The sequence below is a fragment of the Mauremys mutica genome, chromosome 19, assembly GCF_020497125.1.
Source record: "Mauremys mutica isolate MM-2020 ecotype Southern chromosome 19, ASM2049712v1, whole genome shotgun sequence".
Classification (NCBI taxonomy): domain Eukaryota; kingdom Metazoa; phylum Chordata; order Testudines; family Geoemydidae; genus Mauremys; species Mauremys mutica.
Genome location: NC_059090.1, coordinates 21696522 through 21712531, shown reverse-complemented (window position 1 = coordinate 21712531; position 16010 = coordinate 21696522). Strand labels below are relative to the sequence as shown.

Here is a 16010-nt window from a genome sequence, read left to right as displayed (position 1 = left end):
ATAAGGTTCCATTTGAACACCGGGACTGCACTAAACTGAGGCTGAACTAACACCTCCCTTCCACTGTGGTCTCTAGTGCACTGCTGCAGAACCATACAGTAAATTTATCCAGCTTACCCCTGTCAAATGAACATAACAGTGGAAAATCATGATTAAACAAGGTGATCCAGTTCCTATTCACTTGCAATAGGTATGTAGACCTTTCAGAGGAAAGCTTCAGTTTCTAAACTGCTGTTACATCGACTCAATCTATTGTATCAAGATAGGTTTAGGGATAAAGCACGTGTGCTTGTAAAACATGAACTGAATAGACAATTATGCCATGGGTGAGGAAGTAGAGAGACCACCCTCTAACAAGAATGGATGTGCCTGTACAAGAGAAACTTACCTTTTACCTTCCATGGAAGATGCTGCTTAATCTTCAACTCCAGTTTTAAAAACTGTTTAACTTATTGCTAAGCAAACTAAAACCTTCATCACAATATATAAAATCAACTTACTTGCAGTTTTCATGCTATTATGGTTTCTGGCCTCTGGTAACAACTACTGAAACTCTCCAATTAACTTAACCTGAATTCTTCCAATTGTGTGTCTCACAGCTCTCTTGTGAGAGAAGCTTATGCACGTTCTTTACCAGCTGTAGGGTCAGTTAGACACCCTGCCCCTTAAGTGTTTCTGGTTTGTCTGAAATTAACAGTACTTCAAAGCCAATAAATGCTTATCAAAGATAATTTAACCATTCCTGCCTCTGCTATAGGCACAGCTTTACCTGTGTCACTTCTCAACCAGACTTGAGTGTTACCTGAACAAGGCTGGTCTTCTAGTGTCTTTTTAAACTTTGTATCCACACCAGGTGCTCTTCAGCCATAACTAACTTACAGAGTTAGAGCTGCATCCACCACAGATGAGAGCTGATCTAGAGTCAAAATACACACACCTTCCTGTTGAGTGTATATCTTCCAACAGCTTGTGTTCTGGGGCTCTCAAGTGTCCCCTTTCTACATTTTAGTGGGGACAAGAATCATAAAACTAGCAATCATAACAGCAGGCTAGACAGACTATACTAGATAAGGGGATCAAGGCCCAGTTTAGAGCTGAAATTTAGTCACAAGCTGACAAACAAGTATTTGGGTGTTTTTCTTCCTCTCTACCCATGAAGACTGAATTAATGCTGCTTCAATTAAATTAACTGGGGGTAAGAGGATGGTGCAACTTCTTGGCTTCTATAATTTTAACACATTAGCTCTATGAACTACTAAGCAATTCTCATTAGGCACTGCTGCTCTGTGAAAGAGCACATGCAAAGTTGTTCTGCCCCTGTAGGTTCAACATGAAGGGAAGTTCCAGCAAGTTATCCCTAATCTAACTAGGGAAGGCTTCTGTGACCACATCAGGGAGGCTCCCTGTGCACAAAGCAGTGACTACCAAGTAATCTCTAGTTCTTACAGCACTTCTTAGTGGTAGATCTCAAAGCACTTTACACAGGTCAGTATTGCTTTCCTCATTTTACAAAGGCTTAGATCAATGCCTTAAGCACAAATTTATCATCTACCTTTGCAATATAACCTTGTGTTCAATGCCTCCTTAAGTTCTATGCTTGCAGAACAATAGCCTCAGTTTCTGAATATCAGGACCCTAAAGTCCCCCTGCAAGTCACTTAGTGTCTTCCTTAAACCCACACCAATTACCTTCTTGTGTTGGCTAGGTTGAATTTAAGCCATGCATTTCCCCACCCAGAGCAACCTCCTAAGAGCCCCATTTGTGACATGCTGCAGGGGATATGGCACTGGGATGGGGACTCAAGAGACAGCTCCTATTCTTACCTCTGTCACTAATTTAGAAAAAGTGATTGGCCTAAACTCACCCACTGTCTCATTTCCCCCCACACCCTTCTTGTTTAGATTACTTTTAGAAAGCACTGCTGTGCTTCCCCTCCTCCTGAGACTTTTAAACAATGAGCAATTACTTTAACTCTCCCCCAAGACCTCGCTTTCAAGAATTAATTTAACCACTAAAGGGCAGTTTTCCCAGTGACCACAGCCTTGTCATCAAAACTATGATCGATTACAACATAGGTTGCTGCTCTAGCAGCATGGACAACTCACCCAAAATTCAACCTTTTCCTTAGTGTAGATTCAGTAGAATGCCTTTTGCTCCATTTTATGGGGCTCTGTCCTACCCTTTGCTACAACTTGACCAGCAAAAGGTGTTACCCTTAACCTACACCAGGAAAAAGTCAAACAGATTGGTTTTAGTTAGCTAAATCCAGCCTACACATGACCACTTTTCCTAGTAAAAACAAACCCAAAGGAATGAAACCAGTCAAAAAATAATCCTCAACAAAGGGGGAAATGGGGTGCAAGGTACATCCACCCACCAATAATTTTCACATTAATTTCTGGCTAGTACTGATACAAGGAATGGTGGAGAGAGGCTTATCCTAGCTGGCAGTGTTCCAATTTCCTTTCACTCAGAGTACCATTACACAAGCCAACCAGCAGGGGGTAGTGCAATAACATGGCTTGCACCCTACACCAAGGGCCACCTGTTGCTTTTCACTATTTTCTTAAAGGCAAGGATAGAACACTGCAATTGGAGTTGAGCTTCAGTCTTATTTGATTACATGATGTTGCATCAGTTGATTTATTGCATAAATGTTTCATGTAGAGACAGTTGCTAATGTGGTCACAGTTATGGTTTCAGAGCTCTACTGTTATTTCATCTCCCCAAGTGCATGCCTCAAACTATTAAGGGAGCTATTTTCCAGATATTCTTCTAAAACATTTAATTTGCAGTTAGCCCTGGTGGCACAGCGCAAGCTAAAACACAACACCCAGATATTGGATGGGGAGGGAAGGAATCAGTGACCTCATACTTGTTCCAACATGCTAGTCTCCAAGGAAATTAGAACCTATCCTTTTTTCAGCTGCCTTGTATGTGGAACTGGGAAGAGAATCTGACTGTTTAAGTACCTTAGTGGCAAAGGAAACAAACTCTGCTGAATTGGTCTCAGAACTGTTCTTCATTCTGGTTTGCTGAGCTTCAAGTCAAGCTCCTAATGAGTTACCACCCTCCAACACTGCTTGGCACTCTTCCAAAGAATAGTGGGGTTAGGCTTGCTCTTTCAGCGTGGGCAGTGACATCTTACCCACCTACCATTTCCCCTGCAAATTCTGTTGGATACTGGATTCTTCCCTTTCTGTCTTAGAGTTGTTGCATGCTATTTAACAGTTGTGTTTCATGCTAGAGATGGCTGAAATGGTTGCAGTACAAAGGTGGTATTTAAGGTTGTAAAAGTAAGCTATGTTACAGTTCCAGGGCTACTGCACTTCTGCAGTCTCCTCAAAGGCACCATTTTAGGTCTCAGGCATTTAGGTGCCCTCTGTTTGGTCCAGGATTTGTGTTCCGCTCCCTCCAAAGGAGAATTTTAGGATTGCTCTTCCTTTGCAATTCATTGTGCTGATCCCAGCAGTTAGATATTTAAACAGAAACAAAGTGACCATACTAGGCAAGAAAAGGTCTAAAGATAGACATACTTTTTATTTTTACTAAAGCAGAAAACAGCTTGGATTTTATCCCCATTACTACTTTGGTGCTGAAGGATACAATTGCTCCAATAAAACTCAGGCTTGTTCTCCATCTTAGAAGAGTTTGAGATGGCCAGAAACTTTATCCACTACATCAGCTGGTCCTGGTCCAATCCCTAGTACAGTCCGGGAGCCTGGTGCTATCTGAGTACGACCTGCATCTTGGATTATACTCACAGTCAGTCCCAGCTCTTTAGCATCAACAAGGAGTTGAACTAGCGACTCTTCATTAGGGGCTTTGAGAACCACTTTTGGCTGTCCACAATACTCCCACTGTTTAAGGAGCTCAGGATTTCTTCGTTGAACTTGCTTGTAGGCAGAAACTGCAGCATGAGAACACTGTGCTGCTACTTTACCCTTTCCCATCTTTAAGTCATTACGGACTATCAGCACCATCTTGTATTCTCCAGACTCTCCCATGATACTGGCTTCATTCCTTAGCTCATTTGCAAACACAGGCATTTTGGCTCTGGATGGTCTAAAGAATCGCCCACGAATGCCCCAGCCCAGGCATACTCCACATGCGACTCCTGCAATTACGCTGAGGACACCCGGTTTAAAGAGAGAATCCATAGTAGCAGTGGGAGATTGACTAAAACAGAAGAGATGTTAGGATAGTTTTATTAAGATAATCTTTTCATTTTGGAGCACCACCATACAGCATGGGACGCTGTAGTTATCAGAATGCAGGTCTCCTGAATCCTAGTCCCCATGGCTTCCTATTAGAGGATACTCATCCAGGTGAGAATATATAACATGTTAACATTTTATAATATCTTAAGGTTTTTTTTTAAGCTTTCTGGGATCATGACGGTTCTTTATCACTGAGAAACAAAGGGACATTCATAAGTGGAGAAACTATTCCATTTTCATGTACTATGAGACTGGCAACGTCTGCTCTCCCTATCTGCCTCCTCTAGTGCCTCAGATTATTCTTACTCACACATCAACAAAAGTGTTAAGTTCTGATTGCAAAATCCTCATTGCTGATGAGGCACAAGCCAGAAGGAACTCAGATCAACTTCTGGATTCCATGTGGCATTTATAGAGCTGGTAATTTGAGAAAAAGTTTACTTGCATATACTTAGTAAATATTTACAGAACAGATTGGAGCTGGTGCTAGTGAGATAAACATGAAACCATATTATGCCTCTTTTCTGATCTCTGGAGAGGCCCAGCATCGACAACCATACTTTAAATTAACGAGAGCTGCAGTGCTCAGTACCACTGAAAGTTAGGTCATTGTGGGCAGGCAAGCCTCACGGTACTATGATGCTATGTGGTTCATAAACAGAAAATTCTAGTGTCACAGTTCAGTGGACACCAGACATTAACTATGTTTTGCTTTTTTCTCAGTTTGCTTTGTGGCAACGATGTTGAATGGAGCCATCCTCCCCAGGAAATGCAGTGTTAGAAAGAAATTCTGCAGCCAAAATCTTGCTCTACTTGAGGAAATGTAAAAACAAACAAACACCCAAATCAACTGTACGTGAGGCTTGGGGGGAAGGGGGATAGCTCAGTGGTTTGAGTATTAGCCTCCTAAACCCCAGGTTGTGAGCTCAATCGTTGAGGGGCAAAAATTTGTCTGGGGATTGGTCCTGCTTTGAGCAGGGGGCTGGACTAGATGACCTCCTGAGGTCCCTCCCAACCCAGATATTCTATGATTCATGGCCAGAAAGCATTATTTGCTTTAGTAGCCAATGGGGAGAAGCTGCAAGACTATAAAGATCTGGAGCACAGAAATAGTTTTATAGTGAGGTCACGTTTCTTGCTCCATGGAACATTCAATATAACCAGAATCACGCTCTGCACTTTATGATCCAGTGTCACAATTTGAGATATTTTGTTCTCCTTCAATATAAGGAAAGTTTCTCTCTATCCAAGTTCCAGTGCATTATGTGCTTTGTGTGTACAGTTTTCCCACAGTCCAGACCATGCTATATAAACAGATCTAGTGATTAGAGAAAGAACAGATAGCTAGTCCCTACCTGTCCTGGGGCATCACTCTGTGCCCCAGAAGCAGCGAGCAGGTCCAGCTCCTAGGTGGGGGGCTATGGGAGTCCATGCGCTGCCCCCATCCCAAGCACTGGCTCTGCAGCAACTGGAAGCAGGGTTCGGGGGGAGTGCCTGCAGGTGAGAGCAGCACATGCTGCAAAGCCTCCTGTCCCCCCACAGGAGCTGAACCTGCTGGCTGCTTCCAGGGCGCAGCGCAGTGCCCCATGACAGGCAGGCAGCCTGCCTTAGCCCTACGGACGAGGAGCCACCTGAGGTACACCCAAGCCCCCTCCTGCAGCCCAGCCCAGCCCTAAGCCCCCGCAAACCCAGAGCCCCTCCAGCAACCGAGGCTGCAACCCCAGCCCAGAGCCCCCTCCCACACCCTGAACCCCTTATCCCTACCCCTAGCCCGGAGCCCTCACCCCCCCCGCACCGCAAACCCCTGCCTCAACCCACAGACCCTGCACGCACCCCGAATCCCTCAGCCCCACCTGCACCCCAAACACCCCCAGCCCAGAGCCCTCACTCCTCCTACACCCCAACCCAAAACCCCCTCCCACATTCCCAATCCCTCAGCCCCAGCCTGGAGCCCCCTGCTGCAAACCTCATCCCCAGAGCCTGCATTCCCAGCCAAGAGCCTCCTTCCCGCACCCTGAACCCCTCATTTCTGGCCCCATCCCAGAGCTCGCACTCCAACCCCCTGCCCCAGCCCAGGGAAAGTGATGGAGGGTGGGGGACAGCGAGCCACCGAGGCAGGGGTCGGGTTTTCGGTTTTGTGCTAACAGAAGTTGGCCACCCTGCTCCCATCTCCCAGTGTCCACAGGCCCCGGGTACCAGGGGCCCCAGCTTACACGGGCCCCCTAGGTACAGCCTGTCAGTGTCTCATGCCCCCCTCCCCGGGGAGATGCCGGGGCCGCCCCCCCCGGAAAGGGCCCTTACATGGAGACGAGGCCGCTCTGCTCCACTTCCCGTCCAGGCCCGGCGCCCCCGGGGCGAGGGAACAGGAAGCCGGGTCACCTCACCTGAGACCCGCCTCCCGTTCGCACCAACGAGCCCGCTGCTACCTACCCGCCACGCGCGAGCCTAAGGCGCTTCCGGCCACTTTCCCCCAGCAATCGGCGCCCGCCTATGACGTCACGCGCGTACGTCTCAATCGCAAATTATTTAATCCGGGATGCAGCACCTCCTTGAGACGTCACCACCGGCCAACGGGAAGGAAAATTAAAAATAAAGGGGGAAAAAAATCGAGCACGAATTTTTCGGCCTGAGCGGAAGTGATGTGAGAGGACGACTTCCGGGAGGCGCGCAGGAAGTGATGGAATCAGCGGTCACTTCCGGTAGGTGGAGTGGGCGAGAATTGCCCGCCTCCCCCCAGCCCTGGGTTGGCTCGTGCCCAGCAGGAGCCGGAGACGCCGGGAGAAGAAGCCGCAGCCGGAGCCGGGTGAGTGCGGGCCCCCGGCAGCCCCCGGAGCAGAGACCCCCCCCCCGGCAATAAGGCTTCCCCCGCGTGTCCTGCCTCAGCCGCGGGCCTGCCTGGCGCGGCGTCCCCCGGCTCTGAGCCTGCAGCGGGGACCCCTCGTGCCCTGCCCCGTTCCCTGAGGCAGGAGGATCCGCCCCCCGCCCCCGGGGCCAGCCCTTCTTCCTGCGGGGGTCACCCTGGAGCAGGGAGCTGCCCTCGGCTCCTCTCCCAGCACTGAGCATCCCCGGGGGGCGCCTCGGGAGCGGGGGCAGGTAACCCTGCCCGGCGAGCCGAGCCCATGTGCTGCTTTCCCAGCAGAATCCTGTGTGACACTTTATCTGCAAGCCAAGTCCGGCCAGCCCGGCAGGAGGCTGTGGTGAGCCCTGGAAACTGGCTAATAGCCCGTGAACAGAGAGCGATGCTCAACGGCAGTGTGTGGAGCCAGGGCAGGGGTGTGTGTGTGTGTGTGTGCTGTGTTAGGTCTGCCCTTCGCTAACGTCTTCATTAATAACTTGGCAGGAGTGAAGGGTCCACTCATGAAATGTGCAGCTAATACTACGTTGAGAGGGTAGAGAAGTATTAAAGAGGCTCTGGATACGCAGGCAAGAAATAACAGGAAAATAGGCTGCTTCTTGGAGTTGAGGGGAAGGAATGTAACTGTCAGTGTGCACATTCAGTGGGAGGCAGAAACCTGAGGCGAGATTAAGGGGGAGAGTGAACTGCAAACTAGACATCAGTTTGGAGTGACATATGGCAGCCAAAACAGGACATCATAGTACTAGGCTGCATGGGCATAATATTATAGTGCAGTGAACAGGGAGGCTCCATATGGCTCTTGTGTGATGGCTGCTGTGCTAATGGCTGGTTACATTACCAGAGAAAGTGGAAAATTTCAGGGAGCTCTAAGAAGAGCAACAAAAATGATTGAGGCTGTAGGGGTTGACTCATAAAGGAAAAATTAAAAGAGCTAATTCTTCATAGCTTGACTAAGAGATGACTAAGGTTAGGGACATAACAGCCTATGAATATTTAAAGAGTGCCACATTGGGAGTATGACTAGAAGCAATGGGAGAAAAAAATAGGCTGAATTACGGTGAAAACTCCTTGCTAGTGAGCTGTGTTGCTGTGGAACAGTCTCCTAATGGACATGGGAGTCCCATTGCTTATGACATTTCAAACCAGATTGGACAGAACTCTTGAAATTGTAGAAAAGAGAATCCTTGTATTGGCCCCAGGGGGAATGACTGATGACACAATAAGTAATTTCTCTCTCTATCTGTTAAGAGTCTCTGTTCCCTAACTACCCCTTCACTGGGGATTCGTCTTCCTCACCCTCCAGCAGCAGCATTACCCACAGCACCATCTTCAGCTGTAAATGCCACCGTACCTATTGCACCCAGGTAATAGTCTAGTCCCTTTAGTTAGTGACCAGTGTTGGGCTTGTATTGTGGACCCAGACTCTTTGGCTCTGGTGAGAGAGAATGAGAGCTATGTCATTTAGTGATTATGGCAGAGTACTGGGCATTAGGACTCCTGCATTATCTTCCAGCTCTGCCACTGACAGTTTGTGTGACTTTAGACAAGTTGCCTGATTTTGACAAAAAGTCATCTGTATGATTACTTCAGCAGCAACTACTGTTTGCGCATGAAACGGAATAATTGTGAGCACAAACTGCCAGTTATCTGATTTGTACTATCCTTGATTTACAGACAGGGGAAACTGAGCTTCAGTAAGAGGTGTCATACTGGAAGATCTGGAAGTACCACCGTCATATGCAGTATATTATACATGCAGTTCTTTTTCAGAATCTAGTTATCTTCTGTGCCTCGGTAGGCTGATCTACAATCTAGGAAAATAACACTTGCTTATCAAATAGGTTTGCTGGTTTAATAAACTTTAGTAATGTGCTCTGAGCATCTTGGAGGGAAGGTAGTGCAAAGGAACAAAGTAATATTACGTAAATTGTATTAAGCCTGTCTAGGCATTTGATCTTTGCCTTTACTTTCTCCTTCGGGCTTTTGATCATCTAAAATTATTACAGTCTTGATGGTGTGATTCCACACTCTGCAAGACTGTGAAATATTAATAAGTCCTGCTAGGGGTTGCAAACCTTCATCCTGTCACAAAGTAAATGTCAGATCTTTCTGATGAATGAATTTGCCCCACTGGAAAAATTCACATTAATGGCAGCCCTCTCCCTTTCAACATCATGTTGCTTTTGCTGCTTGAGAATATATATTTTTTTTATTCCATGATAATCATTGTAACTGTTGGTTATGTAATTACTTCAGCTAATTTTTATAGGATACAGAGTTTGGAAAAACATGTTGTGCAATAGGAAGTGTCCTCTTCTCTCCACACCATCTATTAATTTGGACTGAGCTTTGTATCCTCTGTTTAGCAGTTGAAGTTGGCAGTTCTGTGCATTGTCTGCAAGAAGGGTTAGGAGCAGGAGAATCAGTCTCCAGTTCTTAAATGGGGAATGGCAGTGGGAAAGGAGAGCAGATGGAAAGAAAATACTGACCTCTCAACTTCTGACACTTCCATGTTTAAATCCTGTACTGACAAACTTTTTTTTCTGCTGTGGGATACTTCCTGTATTTTAGTCCATCTTAATCACAGTTTTTAATCAGATCTCCCAAACACTTAATACTGCTGGAAAAGAGTAGCATCTAATTATTGAATATTTATGGCTCAGTTTACATGGATTAATGTGTATAGGAAAAATAGCACATTGTGAAAGGTGCTTGTAAAAATATATACTGGTGTGTTTTAGAGACTTAATATCTTGCTGCCCCTAGTAAACAGATGTTTTTTCCTTTCTGGGTTAACCCATTCTCTACTTCAGTTCAGACCAAACCTGCCATTTGGCTTTATTTTAGACCTGTATTAATAGTAGTGCTGGACTGGAAGAAGCCAAACTTGATGTTACTACCCGTAGTCACCTGGAAAATGAGTGCAGTTTGTCTTCCATTGTTCAGGGAACTGAGATTTTGAATTGGCTTCTCAGTTCTTGTCCCCAGGTGTCAGCCTCCCAGTGAGTGTCGTATGAATGGCCATATCTTTTGGTATATGGATGTGACAGGAGACAACCTGTTACCTGGGAGGTAAAATTCAAATTTTTTCTGCAACCTGAGGATAATTGCTTCTGCTGAGCCAGGTCCCAGTGTTAGCTGGCTAGACTTTGGGTGTTTCAGGCATGCTCTTTAAGTTGGCTGACTCATTCTTCCGTAGCAGCAGCTCTAGTATTACTATTACTGTTTTCCTAATTAAATTAATTTCTTAGCATCGCCTGCTGAAGAACCCTCTTCAAGGGATACTGTTCCCGTACTGGGAGAGCCAGAATTCACGTGGTGACACAACTGGTGTTGCTGGGGTACTGCTGTCCAGTCATGTATGTCCTAGTTGCAGACGCTCATGTTTTGAAAGATGTAGTTTGGTGTGTGGGAATCATGCAGAGCAGGTGACTAGAGAGACAAAGTCCCCAGTGGCAGCTGTAGAGTATTGCAGTCAGTGTTTCCCATCAAGTCCACTAGGAACCTCTCTTTTCTCCCTTTCAGATTTGAATAAGCAGGGTATGTGGTTCCAAATACAGAAAAGGCACTTCCTAATTTTAATGACCAGGCAGGCTTGGACATCCACTTCCTGAGACCAAGTGTCATCCTCTGATTAGAAAACAGGGTAGAGTCAAATCAACTACAGTATAAAACCCTTCTGCTCCACCAGCCAGTGGTTGGGGGTCAGAGGTTGTGAAGCTCAAGGCTCTATTGTGCCAGGACTACAGCGTTGCCCATTCACTCTAACTGTAGCCTTGCTGTCTGTTTGCTCCCCCACAGTTAATTCCCACTGACATTCCCTTTTGGCACTAAACTTATTTCTACCTTGTGACCATCTCATTTCCTGCTTCTGTTTGTATTATAAGTCTATGGAAGCTGGCGATAGTCCGCTTGGCTGCTGTAGTCTAAACTTTTCTAATGCCTTGTTGAATATTGTGTTAGAGCTGTATTAAAAGCACTAACGTTTGCAGGTGGCCCTGCATGAACTGCTTTGTGCTTCTTAACATTGGGTTTAGGTAAAGCGATGTACCTGTCTAACCACTTAAAAATGGGGTTATGTTCTTTTTTGAAGATTTCTCTCTAGTCTGTTATGTCTTGCTCAGAATCCATTATTTGTCCTCATATCTGTCTTTTCAAATCATTAATTCTACCAAAGGGACTGTTCAAACCTTGCCCCAGTTGGTCTGTCTGAGCGAAACTGTGACTCTTAGTCCAGTCTGTCCTCCTGAGCCACAGAGCATCCTCACGGCATTGACTGGATGTTGTGTGTAATACTTACCACTTCGTCTCTGTTTATAAGGTACTGTAGTAGTTCACAGTGCTTTCCAGACACTAGCTTAATGTGGTAGAGGAAGAGCTTGTTGTCTTAGTGTGTTCTGGTTCAAAATCAGCCGGGGTGTAACAGTTTTTCCAGTGATATTTTGATATGTAACAGGCTTAAAGAAGCATGTTCTGGTCACATTGTTAAAGCACAGGGTACTGGAGTTGTACAGTAACTTGGCTGCAATATTTATTATGAGGTCTTTGAGGATCCCCTCACATCTCCCTTCCTAGGGGCATACATCACCCTCTCTCTTTGGAGGGTTACAAGTGGTTTTATCTGCAACCTATCAGTGCCATTCAGAGCACTGCCTGTGTCAGCCCAGAGGAGTTCATTAAAAAGTAATTCAGGGAACTGGCTCCCTGCTTCATGATCCACCCCTAGGTTAGGCATGTTGTCTCCTGACAACTTGCAGAGTGAGGACTCTGATCTGTGATCTCTGTCGTGGCAGCATGTGGTGGTGCAGCTCTAGATTGCTGGGCCAGCCAATTCACTTGCTGCGTGGAAAAACATGGATAGCAAAAACTCAACCTGAAGCACTTTGAAAGGGAGTAAGAATTCATTCTTTTGTGAGGAGGAAGTGAGCCTGGCTATAAAAATGTAACTTTAAAAATCTCTACTAAAAAGGGTGAATAAAATGGGTTTATGTTCTGAGTGTGCTGAGTTCCTGTCTGCTCCTTAACATGGAGTAAAGCCACGTTCTTGCTTTTCTAATGGAAGAATTAAATTAAGCCTCCTTATTTATATTATTTCCATTCTGAAATTAACTAGGAAAATGTGAAATTACAAAACTGTGGGGATACCGGTTATAAAGTTATGTCTGTCCCCAGTTTGTTTTTGTTTTTAAAGGAAATAACTTTTTAAAAACAACTTCTGGGTGTTTTAGAGAAGGACAGTCAGAGTTTGCACAAATAAGCACCACTGAAGATAACTTGTACAGTCTCAGTGGCTTGCGTTTTGGCTATTGATATTTATACAATATAGATAAAAAGGACTAATGCAAATATGCATCACTCAGGTACTCACATTGTTCCTGATCTTCCATTTGGAGCTGCACAGATAGACCATTTTAACCCATGCAGAGCCTTGTTGAAGTCAGTGAGGCTTCTCACAGGCACAAATGTTCAGTCCATGTGGATCTGATTGCAGAACCTGAGCTTTTAATAACTTGGAAAGAGAAATGTGTGGCATCCACTAAAATTGGAGGGCTACGACACTTCAGATTAATTCTTTTTAAAAGGCATCCCAAAGTCTTGTTGAAAGATGAAAATGTTAGCTGTTGGGGTTTTTTTTAGATGACTAGAAATTGGAAAGTAGGTCTGGTGAACAGAGGCATGACCCATTAAATGGAAGCCTGTGGTCTTTAAATTACTTGTCCTTTCCTTTGTGGGATTAAACAGTTTTAGCTGGAAGAGCGTTTTAGTACTGGAATATATGCACTCATATCAAAGTAACCTATTATAGATAGATCTATGGAGATTTTGAATGCCTTTAAGATGTGTCCTAATTTTTTTATTTTAATTGAATGCCCCCCTTGAGTTTTCAAAGGATTAAAACATCTCAAGTTGTTACTTTTTATATTTTCTGTGGGCTTTTGGGAGAGTTATTAACCGTCAGACTGTGAAATGTGTCAGTTTTATATCACGTGATGAGCGGGCAATATCTTCCTCTATAGGGGGCAGAAGATCTGGGAGAAGAGCACTTTGGTCTTGAATATCTACCGAGCTGACAAGATAGTAGACTGTCCCATTGTCTTAATACACAGAAGAGGAGGAAAAAGATCTGAAATACTGAACAGGAAGCTAAAAGGTATATTAATGATTCATTTGCAGGCTGGTTTTTGTTCTTTACTGGCAGAAATTCATTCATGAACAGATAATCTATGACTATCTAGTGGAGGAAAGTGTGTCCTTATTTTGATAAGAACCAAGGCATTGTCAGTCTAGCCTTCGTTAAGGGCTTGTCCACACCTACAATTCTGCAGCAGTGCATCTGCCCCACTCAGTGAAGACACTCCCTATGCTAATGGGAGAGTTCTCCTGGTGGTGTAGGCACTCCATCTCCCCAAGAGGTGGTAGCTGTGTGGAGGGGAGAAGCCCTCCTGTTGACATGGTGCTGTATATACCAAGAATTAGGTTGGTATAACTATGTTGCTCCGGAGTCTGGAATTTCCCTACCCCAGAGTGACAAATTATATGGACATGAGTTGGCAGTGTACACCAAGCCTACATTATTGCCTCTGGATTAGTAACGAGTGTGGGAGTGGTGGAGGGAGGCGATGAAATCTAAAGTAAAAAGAAACTTTTGTTTTAGATCACTGTCTGCTCTCCGCACATGTGTCTGTGTCCTGGGCCCTCTTGTATTTACTTTACTGTGGAAAGAATGGACTTTAGTGTTTAGTTGGTCATCTGGTGTTGTAAAAAGGGAAATGTTAGCCCTTAGTGGACAGAGAAACTGGTCATTTGTTAAGTGCCTTCCTACTATTTTGTGTTCTATGAGCAGGATTTTAGTGGCCTGTCAAGCTTGAGAACTGCAGTGAGTTATGTTAGGCAGCGTTATGAAAGTGAGTCAGAACTGGATGGCTATCTTTTAGTGAAGATGTTTCTTTCAAGGGACCTTGTCAAGTTGATGTTAATAGCATTTGCCTTTAGGGTTGTTTCACATCTGTTCCAAAACAGTGTCAAATATCTCTAGTGGCTACAGTCTAGTTCACATGTGATAAATCACATTGTTCATGTTTAAGGCTGCGATTCTTTCACAGAGGTCGCGGAAGTCACAGATTCTGAGACCTCTGTGACTTCCGCAGTGGCTGGTGTGGCTGACTTCAGGGCTGCCAGAGCAGCTCTGGGCCATCTGCTCGGGTGCCCCATGGCTAGCTGCACTGGCTGCTGCTGGAGCACCCCCAGGGCCAGCTGCTTCAGCGGTTCCCGGCCCAGCTGCACCAGCTGCTGCTTGGGAGGCCCCGGGCAACTGGTCACGGGGACAGCGTCTGGTGTGGCTGGCTCTGGGGACCGCGCGAGCAGCAGAACTGGGGGTGCCCTGGGGACCGCGCGAGCAGCAGCAGTCCCAGGGTGGTTGGAGCAGCAGCCCTTGGGCATCTGGAGGCCGGCCAGAGAGCGATCCCTGGGACTAGCAGCTGGGGGGCAGTCAACCACCAGCACAGGTCCCCCCAGAGCTCTGGGGCACCAGAAATAGAGATTTAGTCATGGGTATTTTTGGTAAAAGTCATGGACAGGTTATGGGTGGTGAATTTTTATTGCCTGTGACCTGTCCATGACTTTTACCAAAAATACCCATGACTAAATCTTAGCCTTATTCAGGTTTTGTCACTTCTGTAGAGTTATTTCAGTTATAAGTAGAAGAGCAGGGGGCTTTTTGTGTCTTGTAAAAATGTATCTAAAATTATAGTTTTACATCACTTAGCTTTTCTCACATTGGTCAGTAGTTACTTGCAATTTAAATTTACACTTAATATTTGTGTGATGGTAACGCCCGCTGTACACACACCCTACAGTGACAGAAGGGGTTTTTCCATCACTGTAGCAAATTCATCCCCTTGAGAGGCAGTAGCTAGGTCAACAAAGAATTCTTTACAGGGGTTAGGTCGACTTAACTAACCCTGAATGAGGGAGCTAGGTTGACCTAAGTTTTTTAGGTGTAGACCAGGCCTAAGAGTAGGACTTTTAAAGACCCATATGCTGCTCAGCACTGGGTTAAGGATTAATGTGCTAATTTGGGGTTATTGGTCCTAATGAGGTCTTGGCCTTGGACTTACCCTGTATTGTCTTTGAAAACCATGAAGTTGTTAAAACTGTTTACTTGTTTCCCTGGTATTTAAACATAACGGGGAAGAGCTCTTCCAAAAACCTTAGGTGCAGTGATTAAGAGGAAATAAGGGATTCTCAAGAAGCACTTGTTTACCTCTTGCAGTGCACTGTTCGCTACCTCAGACTGAAGAGCAAAGTACGTCTCCTTTATGACTTTCAGTCACTGTGAGTTGGAAGATGAAGATACCTTAGCGAGTTCCTGAGTGAATGGAACATCTCCAGGCTGGTGTTTTTGGAGATTAGCTTTGGGTAAGCTCCAGGGCAGGGCATTCCAGCAGGCCCCTCACAATACTGAAAGGAAAGATTTTATACACCAGCCTGACTCTGCTTTAAGTACAGTTGACTGGAATTCTAAATCAGGAGTTTTAGTTTGGTTTTATTTTGACACTACAATAGTTTGTTGTTACGAATTATTTGTAATTTTACTGGATAGTAACAGCCACCATTTTTATAAGCTTTTTGTTGTTGACAAAGTAACACTTTGACTAGCAGTAATTGTCTTTGCGATGAAAAATGTTATGAATCACACTAAAGCTGAATAGAGTATTGTGGGGCTGGGTGGGCAGCTTGCCAGGAACCTTTTGTGAGCAAATCCCAGGATCGCTCTAACACACACACAGTGTAAGTAGCTCAGATGCAAAACAAGGAAAGTTGCCCTTTTTAACCCCTTATTTTGAATTTTTTACTCCACTATTTGCCAGTCACTGCATTATATTAGGCTGCTTTCTGTCTAGATATGGAATGCATTTCCTTTTCAGTGCTCA

At 45.2% G+C, this 16010-nt stretch overlaps 2 protein-coding genes across 10 annotated transcripts in view; one reads left to right on the top strand and one right to left on the bottom strand.

The window, feature by feature from the left end:
• Positions 1 to 2432: 2432 nt before the first annotated feature.
• On the bottom strand, positions 2433 to 6868 carry PTRH2 (peptidyl-tRNA hydrolase 2). 5 transcript variants are annotated; one of them, XM_044993477.1, is made up of 3 exons: positions 6651 to 6868; positions 5576 to 5714; positions 2433 to 4179 (listed from the first exon to the last, which is right to left on the bottom strand). In XM_044993477.1, the coding sequence occupies exons 2-3, from the start codon at positions 5650 to 5652 to the stop codon at positions 3642 to 3644; spliced, it is 615 nt and encodes a 204-aa protein (XP_044849412.1). In that variant the 5' UTR covers positions 5653 to 5714; positions 6651 to 6868; the 3' UTR covers positions 2433 to 3641. The 5 variants fall into 5 exon arrangements, with proteins under 5 accessions (XP_044849412.1, XP_044849411.1, XP_044849415.1 ...); XM_044993476.1 differs by lacking the exon at positions 6651 to 6868 and adding an exon at positions 6522 to 6538; XM_044993480.1 differs by lacking the exon at positions 5576 to 5714 and having other exon boundaries at positions 6605 to 6867.
• The window catches only part of VMP1 (vacuole membrane protein 1), an 87101-nt gene continuing 77904 nt past the window's right edge, over positions 6814 to 16010 (top strand). Inside the window, exons 1-2 of one of the 5 annotated variants that reach the window (XM_044993471.1) lie at positions 6814 to 6919; positions 13095 to 13228. The gene's annotated coding sequence lies outside the window, so the exon portion shown is untranslated. Of the gene's footprint in view, positions 7024 to 7264; positions 7418 to 13094; positions 13229 to 15383; positions 15496 to 16010 lie in introns of those variants that run through there. The other 4 variants (XM_044993469.1, XM_044993470.1, XM_044993474.1 and 1 more) reach the window with 4 other exon arrangements.